At 39.4% G+C, this 12,689-nt stretch overlaps 1 protein-coding gene across 1 annotated transcript; it reads left to right on the top strand.

Moving 5' to 3' along the window:
• Positions 1 to 246: 246 nt before the first annotated feature.
• On the top strand, positions 247 to 1,406 carry LOC109401099 (phospholipase A1-like). Its single transcript, XM_019673582.2, has 2 exons — positions 247 to 1,054; positions 1,168 to 1,406. Exons 1-2 carry the CDS (start codon positions 247 to 249, stop codon positions 1,404 to 1,406), a joined length of 1,047 nt encoding a protein of 348 aa, XP_019529127.2.
• Positions 1,407 to 12,689: the final 11,283 nt, after the last annotated feature.

Below are 12,689 nucleotides of genomic sequence, written 5' to 3'. Positions count from 1 at the left end.
GGTCAAGGGAATTCCTCTTGCATGCAACTAATTCGGTTCAACGTATCCAGTCATTACCAGTTCCAGGAAATTACTCACGGCGCTCCATTTAGCAGTGCTCTTATCTTATCACGGTGAACTTCACCTCTCGTTTTTTGAAGATGAAGGGTATTTATAATTGCCCCCTAAATAGCTCGCAGTGCCACCAAAATTTACTCAGTTCAACCCTAGCGCTGCTATCAGTTAGTTTGCTGTCGACGAAAAAAAATGTTGCATTGGAATGTTCTTATCGTGTTGTTGGGTGCAACAGCCTACGCATCTCCGATGACCCCTTTCAATGAAACCGCTGAACAGCTCGAAGCGGAATGGATTCAAGTCCCAAACCCGAACTGGGAACTGACCTGGGTTCATCGATCGATGGTGGAAGCGCAGGCACACGTCAAGTGGGGTTCCCAGGAGCTGGATGTGCTGTTCGTATTCTTCTCGAGGGCGAATTCGGCTGGTTCGACGTATCGATTCAGTGAGCTGAAGAATGTGAACGATACAGTGTTCGATGCGTCGCGACCAACGAGAGTCATCGTTCATGGGTGGTTGAACAATCGGGACTCGCCGTTGAACGTGAACATCAGGAAGACTTATTTGAAGAGGTGGGACTACAACGTGATAGTCGTGGACTGGTCCAGCTGTGCTGCAAGATGGAACTATGTTGCTGTGGCGTTTTGTGTGAACGAAGTTGGGAAAACCGTTGGGCTGATGCTGTTGAGCTTGAATAAGAGTAAAGGATTGGCTCTGGAAGATGTTTACGTGATTGGGCACAGTTTGGGTGCTCACGTTGCGGGGATAAGTGGAAAAACTGTCGGAAGAGGACGAATCTCTACGATTATGGCGTTGGATCCCGCGTTACCATTGATTGGGTTTTGGGACAAGAGCAAAAGAGTCGCTAAGGGTGACGCGCAGTACGTGGAAGTGATCCATACCAACGGGGGATACTTGGGATATCTGGAACCTATTGGAACGGCAGACTTCTACCCCAATGGAGGGGTTGCACAGCCAGGATGTGGGTTTAATTTTGGAGGTAATTGATCAAACTTTCTATGAAGTAAATCATTCATTCATCATAAACAAAGTTCACTTATTGAATCGATTCAAAAACTGAAACTCATTAGTCATTTGTAAATCTGATTGCAGGAATCTGCGCCCACTCACGATCCTGGGAGCTGTTTGTGGAATCTCTGGAGGAGCCTGAGGAACACCTTATGGCCAGGCAGATCCTTTCCTTACAGGAGGTGCCGCATGCGAGGGATAACACCGTTCAGCTGGCGAAAATGGGCGGCGAACCTTCAAATAAGCTTGGTGAGGCATACGGCTTATATTACATGAGAACCGGTGATCGAAGTCCGTACTTTGAGTCTAATAAAGCGAATTGAAATTAATACCTATATCATATGAATGAGAAATTTCCATAATGTGTTTGACAAAAACTTTGAAATTTTGGTTTAAGTTGATACGTGTTCACTAGACCGATGCAAATTTTGAAATTTTCGCTCCCCTATGCTTAATCGATGCCAATTTGGGTTCTAATTGTCCTACTGAAATTTGAGCTCATTTGAATTAAATTTGACTGAGCACACGCCATTCAAAGTTTGTATGGGAATTACTATGAAAAAGTCTAACTTTCATTTGCGCGAGTTGAAACTATTTGCTACGTTACCTTGAAAATGAAACCGATATGGATTTATATAGATTACAGTGCCATCTTTCATATTGCTGAAGGCGCCTAACACGTAAAACCAACAGAAAAATTGTTATTCAATAACATATGACTTTAAATCTTTTGAAATGATGTTTCTCTTTACTTTTTGGGAACACTGCACGTGGAAAATTTTGCCTAGTAGGCCAGCGGAAAATTTTTCAATGTAAATGTCACAATGGAAACGTGATGGCATGCAGCAAAACGAAGGACAGCGTCTTTATTGCTAAATGGGTAGTCAATTAGCCCAGGAATAACAAAGCGGAAACAAATAAGGACAAACTAACTGAAAAGATACTTCCATTTCTGTATTCTCCGAACCAAATACAAACGACCGGGCCAACATGGAAAACTTTAACGCTATTTTGCTTATCTACTGTCAACGTTCGACAACTCGAAACATTTAAATCCTTCATCAAGATATGTATGGTCAGCCATCATGTTATGAAGTAGAGTCCGTCCGCCCTTGCCTGAATTACGCCAAATTTCTTCCATGCCGCCTGTGGACGACGGGTTTCCATAAGACGCTATCTCAACATGATGAGCTAGCCAGAATCCACGCCTGAACAGGCCCATAAACTACGTAGATGATTGGGGGAGGTGATCTGGCAAAGTCTACGGTCCATCCAAATTTCAAAACATGTATGAACGAAAGTCTACGAGAAAAGATGATAGGAGGAATATTTGAGATGATTAAATTATGAGTGTGTAGTTTACGGATAGCACCTATGCAAATCATCAAAGCACAAATCTAAAAGTCTGTAAGAAGGACCAGTTTTGGTCTTTTGATGGATTTTCTTGAGGTATCAAAGTTAAGATTTTCAATAGAAAGAGAAAATTGTCAAAGTACATTAATCATTCATTGGTTTCGATGCTGGGGCGGATTGTTGTTCTTTTTTGTTCTGTCACTTCGTATTGAAAAATTTTCCGCTGGCCTACTAGGCAAAATTTCCACTCGCAGTGTTCCCAAAAAGTAAAGAGAAACATCATTTCAAAAGATTTTAAGTTATATTTTATTGAATAACAATTTTTCTGTTGGTTTTACGTGTTAGGAGTCTTCGGCAATATGAAAGATGGCAATGTAATCTATATAAATCCGTATCGGTTTCATTTTCAAGGTAACGTGGAAAATAGTTTCAACTCGTGCAAATGAAAGTTTGACTTTTTCATAGTAATTCCCATACAAACTTTGAATAACGTGTGCTCAGTCAAATTTGATTCAAATGAGCTCAAATTTTAGTAGCATAATCAGAATCCAAATTGGCATCGATTAAGCATAGGGGAGCGAAAATTTCAAAATTTGCATCGGTCTAGTGTTCACTGACTCTATTGGAATTGTTAGAAACAAACATGAACACAAAAACAACTAATTGATATCAAAACATCTTCTACGTCCCAGCATCATTTTCCACGTGACATACAAATAGTTTCGTATGCTTCACCTTCTTCAGTACAAACAGTTCAAAGTCACTAACCGACCATACACATATGATGCTCCGTGTGATTCCCAAGGAAATTAAATACTGCCCATCGTAAGCCCTTTTTTACGACAACCGCTTAGCGAAAGGTGAGAGATAAACACTGACTGCTTGCTGACTGGTAGTTGGCTAAATTGCTCAATTGTGCTTACGCTTCAAACGCACGGAAGATGACCCAGTTGCATGGTTATTTTTTTTTATCATGCTGTTTTTGAAGTTCCAACCCTAACGCACTCGGATAGGTCTGTTCCCAAAAAGTGACTGCGTAAGAAAATTGCTGGTGTTGCCGAAGAAAAAAAACTTAACACTACCATCAAATTTTCTATGCTCCATTGTTTTCAGTTTAATGAGCAGTCAAGCCGGGTGATGCAGTTTGTGATCGTGTCATGCTTAGGTACCTTTGAATTGCAATAACGAATCATCTGAAATGTGTGCAGATAGTTAGAAAAGTGATGAAACAGGTGTGGTAGGATCACTGCAGTGCTGTAATCGTGGTTACTCCAAGTTACTCATCGAGTAACCAGCTGATGAGAATATATATTTTTAAACCACCAGTATGAGCGCGAGAGCGTATAAGAAAAACAACCTTTTCTTGTTTTGTGCTTCCAAACATGTAAGAAAATTGATTTTAAGTGAAATAAGAATTGTTTCCTAGATGATTTAGGGGTAGGCGGGGCAATATGGACACCCTAAGGTTTTTGCCAACTTTACCTGGCAAGATGTCAAAAAAGTTTAGTTTTTTGATACATGTATCCTTTTAAAGTCTGTTTAGCATCTATTGCATAAGAATGCTCATGAAGAAAAATGATTTATCCACTTCAAAAAGTGTTATGAAAAATGTTAGTTTTTCATGACCGTCTTCAAGCATACGGGGCAGAATGGACACCCCCATGGGGCAATATGGACACAATGAGACTTTTACGAATTTCGTACATTATTTACACCTATAAAGTCATTTCATTACAAAACAACTATTATGGATGAATAATACGCCGAAGTAGTTCATTTTTGTTCAGTTAATTTAAATTCAGGCTGTTTTGGATAAAGCTTCGTTTTTTAGTCGGGGCCCGTGGCGTAGTTGGTCACACGTTCGCTTCATATGCGGATGGTCATGGGTTTGATTCCCAGCCCCGGCACTTGCAATTTTTCGTCAGTTGCTTTTCCTACGAGAGCAACTGACACTGACCCTCTTCTGAGCCCCATGGCTCAAACGAACCCGGATACCTGGACGACGAACTGCTACTCATAATGGACCTCCAATCGGACTGGAAAGGAACAACGGCCATCCATCATCATCACCCTTGTGCTCATCATTCTACTAGGTATAAAGTAGAAAAAGTGAAAGCAGCAGAAAGGCAACCAGTTCGATAAAGTAGAATAGAATCTAGGCGCTGTACAAAATGTAAGTGCAGCTGTCAATGGAAATTGCTCACGTAGTGCCCAAGTGGACAATAGAGCTGTTAATTAGGTTAAGTGAATAAAGAATAAAAAAAAAAAGCTTCGTTTTTGTCGGCATGTACTGCTGTGCCTAGAACAACTATTTTCCACTGCTGTCGTTTTTTGACCAATTTGTTTCACCTTATGTCTACTATAGTGAACATTTAACCGAAAATATACTGAAATCGAAGAATTTGGTTGGTTTGTGATTTAGGTTATATTTTTCCCTTGCCAAAAAGGTGAGTGTCCATTTTGCCCCGGCAGCAGAAGATATTTCCAAACTTGATTTTTGATATAATAAAAAAGAAAATATAAACATGTTAAGCATGTAGACACTGCAAAACTACTTGCATGGGTTCTATAAATATCAGGTTTCAATCGACCTGCAATAAATTAATCACTAAATCTTATTTTAGATGGTGTGAAAATTATAATTTCCATGCACAAAAAACGGAGAACGCAACTTTTTCGTGTAAAATCAAGTATAATTTTAATTTCGAATGTTTCTTTCCTGAAACTACGTTTTAGACAAATGAACTATATTCTCCATTCATTAAAAGTTTAAAAAAAGTTCGCATATTTCTAAATATTGAGGGTGTCCATTCTGCCCCGGGTGTCCATAATGCCCCGCCTACCCCTATTCGATATATTTTCCTCGGAAAAGTAATGGGAGGGATTTAACCTTCATCCAGCCAACGCACATTTTCCACCTTCGGAAAAGCACAAAAATGGTCATAACTTTTTCGTTATCCGATGGATTTTGATGAAATTTTCACAACTTCCCAAAAAATTCTTCTAGTTTATGATGCGGGGGACATGGGTGCCTGGTCCACATGGTTCCGGAGTTATTCCGGATTGTCTTGGGGTACCAAAATTGACCACATACTTTACGCAACGGATATCTCAAGATCCCGATGAGGTAGAAGTATAGTGTCTTCGGCGAATTTGTTCAGCAGGTTAAGTACTAACTGGCAACGGCGACTTTGGTTCGTGATTCGGCCGCTAGGCGGCGCCAGTGTCAAAAATGTTTAAACCCTCATATCTCAGAAACCTGATAAGATAGAATGATGCTGTCTTCGGCAAAATTCTTCAGCAAGCTCAGAACTATCTGATCATAGACTTAACACTAAGACATAAATGTCAGGAACAAATTCAGTTCGATTTGTGACGCCAGTTTTTCCACCACCTTTCCCCCAGAAAAATCGCCCAATACTGGTTTTCTTAACGCGACGCTTCTAATGTCAGTTGGCTCCACCCACAACAAAGCAAAACTGAGTCCGCCAATTTAGTGACCATGACAATGAGCGAACCGCTTGTTTATTTATTAGGTGATTAGGCATTAGCTACATGATGTCCTCGAGCGTTTATAGCCTTGTGTGTTAAACACTAGCTCAATGATTTCGACGTCCATGGATCGATTCCAGTCTGCACAGTTTTGAAATCTTTTTACAAATTTATGATATAAAAATTTGTCATTACAAGCCCAATCAATTTTCAAAAGGTATCCTTATGGAATTCAGACCCTCGGGGGCCCTGCTAAGCCCCGGCCAACATCAGGAAGTGGTCCAAATGAAAATTCGGTGAACATACAATCACCCCATTTGCCCAAGCCATCCACTTCGAATTTATGAATTGTAGAGGTGACCATTCTCACGTCACCATCGTGGGTCTTGTCGATTACACCGATAAAGAAAGACGCCTTATGCATGAATCCCACCCAGTTAGGCCTGCTGGTTCCCACTGGCCGAGTACGGGACCAGACCAACCGATCCCGAACTGGCCCAGCGAGGAGATTCCGGCCACACGGTAGTGCAGGAGCAGCCGTGTGGGCCATCGCGAATGACAAAGTGTGCAGCAGTGAGTACCAACCATTTCTCCGGAACGTAATGTGTAAATAAACAACCTTTTTTCTCGTTGTCATGGTCGCTAGATTGGCGGACTCAGTCTTGCTTCGATGAAAATAGGCGGAGCAAACTGACATTGAAAGCGTGGCGTCAGAATCACCAGTATTGGGCGAATTTACTGGGGGAACGACTGGCGTCACAAAAAATTCGCCAGTTTCGTATTGATTGTTGATCTGATAGTAAGGTCTTTGTTATGGAATTCATCCGCTAGGTGGTGCATTGTGTCTTGAAAATTCAAACACGTATTTATCGATACCCTCATGAGGTACAAGCATGCCGGTTTCCGCAAAGTTGTTCAGCAGAGTAAGAACTATCTGACAATGGCGTCTTTGGTTCGAGAATCGTCCGCTAGGTGGCGCCAGGGTAAAAAATCTACAAACTTCTATATTTCAGAATCTTGATAAGATAGAATGATGCCGTCTTCAACAAAGTTCTTCAGCAAGCTAAAATCTGTCTGATAGTTGATTTATTCGCCAGGTGGCACCTTGTGTATAATATTTAAACACGTGTATCTCGTTACTGTAATAAGCTAAAAGCATGGCGTTTTCTGTAAAATTGTTCGGCAGGTTGAGATCTATCCGGCAATGGCGACGCTAGGTGACACCAGCAATCAATACACTCAAACAATTTCATCTCAAACATCGGAAAATATCCAGCAAATTGTTCCGAAAGTTAAGAGGAAGTAAGCCGTATCTGGTGTCCTTGGTTCTGATATTATTCAATAGGTTTCGTCAAGTATACCCTAATGAACAAGAAATATTCCATTTTCAGCATAGTTGTTCAGCAAGCTAAGAGCCATTTGGCAGGATAGTAGACGGTCGAGTACGGTGGTCTTTGACCCCCTGCAGACAAATTTTGTTGCCCTACAATATTGCTTCTTTTGCTTCGTTTTTTTCCGAGAATGTCTCCGGGAATTTCTACAGGAACTCTTCCGGGAATTTTTCCAGGAATTTCTCCGGGAAACCCAGCGGGAAATAATCCAAGAATTTCACTGGGAATTCCTCAAGAATTTCCTCCAGGAATTTCTTCAGGAAATCTTCCGGGAATTCTTCTAGGACATTCTCCAGAAGTTCCCCCAGAAAATCCTCCAGGAATTCCTATGGGGATTCCTCCGGAAATTTCCCCAGGATTTAATCTAGGACTCCCAATTTCTGCAGGAATTCTTCTGGGAATTTTTCCAGGAATTCCTCCGAACTTTTTCCCAAGATTTTCTTCGGAAATATCTCTTAGAATTTCTCCAGGAATTCGTCCATGAGTGCCTCCGGGAATTCCTTCTTGAGCTCCTCCGGGAATTTGTTCAGGAATTCCTCCGGGATTTTCTATAGAAATTTCTTCATGAATTTCTCTAGGAATTTCTCCGGAAATTTTTCCAGGAGTTTCTCCAATAATATGTCCGGGAATTTTCTAAGGAAAACTGTCGGTTTTTTTTTTCAAGAAAATCCTCTGGGAATTTCTCCAGGAATCTCTTCAGGAAGTCTTCCGTGATTTTTTTTCTCACAAAACACTCGAAAATTTCTCCCAGAATTCCTCTAGGACTTCCTTTACGAATTCCTTCGAGAATGTATCCTGTAATTCCTCCGGGAATTTCTCCAAGAATTGTTTTGAGAATATCTTCTGGAGATTTTCCAAAAAATCCTTCAGGAATTCTTTCAGGAATTCCTCCGGGGACTCCAGGAATTCCTCAGAAAATTTATCTAGGAATTCCTATTGTAATTTCCCCAGAAATTGTCCTGGAAAATTTTTCATGGAATCCTCCTTCTTGGGGGATTTCCCAAGGGAAATTCCTGGAAGAATCTCTGAAGGAATTCCTGGAGGAATAACCGAGAGAATTCCTGGAGAAATACCCGAAAAAAATCCTGGAAATAATCCCGGAAAAAGTTCTGGAGAACTTACTGAAGGAATCACCGAAGGAATTGCTAATGGGAGTCTTAGGAGAATTCCCGGAGAAATTCATGGAGGGAATCATAAAGAAATTCTTAGTGGAATTCGAGGAAAAATTTAAGAAGGATTTCCCGGGGGAACTCCTGGAGAAAAAAGGAGGAATTCCTAGAAAAATTTCCAGAGGAATTCCTGGAGAAATTCTCAGAGGGTTTTCTGAAAAAAGTCACGGAAGACTTCCTGGAGAAATTCCCAGTGGATTTTTTTCGAAAAAAAAAAAAACAAAAGTTTTCCTGAAGAAATTTCCGGAGGAATTTCTGGGGGAATTCCCGGAAGAATTCCTGGAAGAATTTTAGGAGGATTTCCCGGACAATTTCTTGAAGAAATTTCCGAAGCAATTCCTGGCGGATTTCCTGAAAAAATTCCCGAAGGAATTCCCGGATATATTCATGGAGAAACTCCTAGAGAAATTCTCGGAGTAATCCAGCATGGAGAAACTCTTGAAAGAATTCCTGAGGAAAATCCCGGAGCAATTCATAGAGTAATTCCCGGAGAAACTTATGGAGGTATTGCTGGGAAAAATTCTCTGGGGAAATCCGGAGAAATTCCTGGAAACTCCTGGAGAACTCCTGGAGAAATTCCCAGAAGAATTCCTGGGGAAATTACCGAAGGAACTCCTAAAGGAATCTCTGCAGGAGTTCCTGATGTGGGTCCTAGAGGAAATCCTGGAAAAAATCCGGAAGAATTCCCGAATACATTTCCAGAGGAATTCCTAGAGAAATTCTCGGAGAAATTCCTGGGAAAATTCCCGGAAGAGTTTCTGTATAAATTCCCGGAGACATTTCCTAAAGAAAAATCGAAGCAATATTGTGGGGTGACAAAATTTGCCTTAAGGGGGTAAAAGAGGATGTAGCGAAAAGCCTGGCGAATAAATCACGAATCAAAGACTTAACTATCAGACAGTTTTTAGCTTGCTGAAGAACTTTGATGAAGACTGCATCATTCTATCTTATCAGAATTCGGAGATACGCAAGTTTGAAGATTTTTTATCCTGGCGCCACCTAGCGGATGATTCTCGAACCGAAGACGCCATTGCCAGATAGTTTTTATCCTGCTGAACAACTTTGCTGAAAACAGCATGCTTGTATCTCATTAGGGTAGCGATATAAACGTGTTTGAATTTTTCAGACACAATGCGCCACCTAGCGGATAAATCCTAAACCAAGGACCTTACTATCAGATAGTTCTGAGCTTGCTGAAGAATTTTGCCGAAGACAGCATCATTCTATCTTATCAGGTTTCTGAGATATGAGGGTTTGAACATTTTTGACACTGGCGCCGCCTAGCGGCCGAATCGCGAAACAAAGTCACCGTTGCCAGTTAGTTCTTAACCTGCTGAACAAATTCGCCGAAGACACTATACTTCTACCTCATCGGGATCTTGAGATATACGTTGCGTAAAGTATGTGGTAAATTTTTCTACCCCAAGGCCCCGCTGAACTCATCGGATTTGGTAATAAATTTTCTGGAGGACTCTAATTTCACTTGAAAATATAAAAATTTATTAGTTAAGCGGGATTAGGGACATAATGGACACCCTAAGCCACCCTAAGCAAATGAGTACGTTAGGCCTGTATAAAAGAGAAAACCTTAACATAATATCAGTTGGCTTACAACTTTAGTTTGTTTCCTACGTATTTCAATCATTTACAGCAGGTAGAATGTCTTTATTCAGAAGAAATAACGAATTGTAAATCGTGTGTTTTTTAGGGCTGGCAGAGCAGGTACGGGGCGAAATGGACACTAGGCCTGTCCAGCTTTTCAAAAATGTTCTCTGATTCTCAAGTTCACCCCCATATTTTGATTGGCATCCTAAAAGAAGTAACTGGTCAAAATTTCAGCCAAATCCATTAAAATTAAAAGGTGCATCAAATCAATTTTGTGTTTTTCGACTATTTTTGAACTTCAAAAAATCATAACTACTCTAAAACATGTCAAAACTTAATTCTTTCGGCAGAAATTGAAAGCTATACTTGTCTGCTACAACTTCTCCGAACAACGTGTGCCAATAAAATTGAAGGAAACATGTGTAATTATCATATTTGTAATCAGAAAAACCTTGAAAAGTTGATTTTTTGATAGATTTCGTTCTGGAACACCTTAATATACTTAATAAGTTGGATTTTTCAAAACGGCATCATATTCTCCAATGTTTTTTGGTTATTTGCTTCTTTGACACCAATGCTGTAGGAGTTGAGCAAAACTTACTAAAATTCGTGAAAGTCAAATGTGGCCTAAAAACTAGCTTTTTGGAGGCAATCACGTTGTGGCGCGAAATTGTACTGAACGTAGTAGCTTTGCTTCCTAGTAGTTTGCCTTGGCTACCCCCTACCACGGGTGATAACAAACAAGCGCGATGACAGGTTTTGGCTATCATATCAGTGCTGACGCGATGCCACTTTTTGCGCGCCAAAGCGTGATTGCACCCGAAAAGCTAGTTTTTAGTCCACATTTCGCTTTCACGAATTTTAGTAATTTTTGCTCAACTCCTACAGCATTGGTGCCAAAGAAGCAAATAACCAAAAAACATTGGAGAATATGATGCCGTTTTGAAAAATCACACTTATTACGTATATTAGGGTATTCCAGAACAAAAACTATCAGAGGATCAACTTTTTAAGGATTTTCTGATTACAAATGTGATAATTACATATGTTTCCTTCAATTTTATTGGCACACGTTGTTCGGAGAGGTTGTAGCAAACAAGTATAGCTTTCAATTTCTGCCGAAAGAATTAAGTTTTGACATGTTTTAGTGTAGTTATGATTTTTTGAAATTCAAAAATAGTCTAAAAACACAAAATTGATTTGATGCACCTCTTAATTTTAATGGATTTGGCTGAAATTTTGACCAGTTACTTCTTTTAAGATGCCAATCAAAATATGGGGGTGGACTTGAGAATCAGAGAACATTTTTGAAAAGCTGGACAGGCCTAATGGACACCCATCGGGGCATAAAGGACACCCCTGTATATTTTATGCTAATTCTTTGATAACTTCGATCAGTTAAGTAATTTGCCCATGGAGATCGATACCACAGATAAAAGACGAGTTTATATAACATCAAAGTTAATTAAATAAACGTTAGGCTAAAATAGTCCAATTTGATTTTTTCCAAACACTCTTAAACGCCTAACAGTATGCAACGCGTACATCTATTTGTAATTGCCAGTGTTCATTTCGCCTCAAATCGACTACAACATTGAAATTTCTATTTTGAGTAAATTCTAATCACAAATAATATACTTTATCCATTGCTAAATCTACGTATACATGCAGATAAGGTAGCAATTCACTTGTTTCTATGGTAGACACACTCAAACACTCGTAATATACCTTATGCTTCCTTTATATTTATGCATTAAAAGTTAAGCATAAAAGTAAACGGTTTCGGCAAAAATAGGGGTGTCCATTTCGCCCCGGGTGTCTATTATGCCCCGATCTCCCCTATTTATTTGAGCTTTTCCTCAAAATGATGAATTCTGAATAAAATTTCCAAGGGGGACCCCTCTTGACTTAAGAGAAAATCCTAATTTGTGTCAGCCTTATTCAGAAAAGCAACAATTACATCAAAGCCATAATCGAATTTGGAAAGTTATTGATTATGAGGAATTCCACGGAGTCATGTCAGTCGATCCTGAGCGACCATTTCAAAAATATCTGAAACTTTGCACAGTTTTTCAATTTCATATAATTCGCCATTTTTTGATATTAAACCTTCATATTCACTCACGACTAACTTTTCAAAAGGGTGTATGCGAAAATAGTTCTAAAATATTCTAAAAGCTGTACAGCAAAAACGGATTGTTCGATTGTTATAAATTTTTCAGCAAAGTTAGATAACTAAATGATGATTCCTTAGAAAATATACACTGTAAAAAAATTATTTTTCTACTTTGAAAAAATATGATATTTGTCACAAAAACTCAAATATCTCAAAACCCTATTTTTTTACCAACTTCAATTTTTTAGGGGAAATGGCCCATTATATCAGCTATCTACCATAAAATTTTGGTGATGGTAAACTGATAAACAAAAAAGTTATGACATTTCAAACATTTCACAATTTTTACATTTAGTAACAAAAAAAAATTTTTTTCTGTGTAAATTATTTCGAGAATTATATTTTGATGCTGATTTTATTGTAAAGGCTACCGCCTGAATTAAACAAGTTGTTTTCATGATACTTTAGTTTGATTATTCG

The sequence above is a fragment of the Aedes albopictus genome, chromosome 3, assembly GCF_035046485.1.
Source record: "Aedes albopictus strain Foshan chromosome 3, AalbF5, whole genome shotgun sequence".
NCBI lineage: Eukaryota > Metazoa > Arthropoda > Insecta > Diptera > Culicidae > Aedes > Aedes albopictus.
Note: the sequence above shows the minus strand (reverse complement) of the source record. Positions and strands in the feature narration are given on the sequence as shown.

Coding starts and splice junctions, on each gene's coding strand:
- LOC109401099 (XM_019673582.2), top strand. CDS start 247: ATGTTGCATTGGAATGTTCTTATCGTGTTGTTGGGTGCAACAGCCTAC. Junction 1,055..1,167: donor ATGTGGGTTTAATTTTGGAG/GTAATTGATCAA, acceptor ATCTGATTGCAG/GAATCTGCGCCCACTCACGA.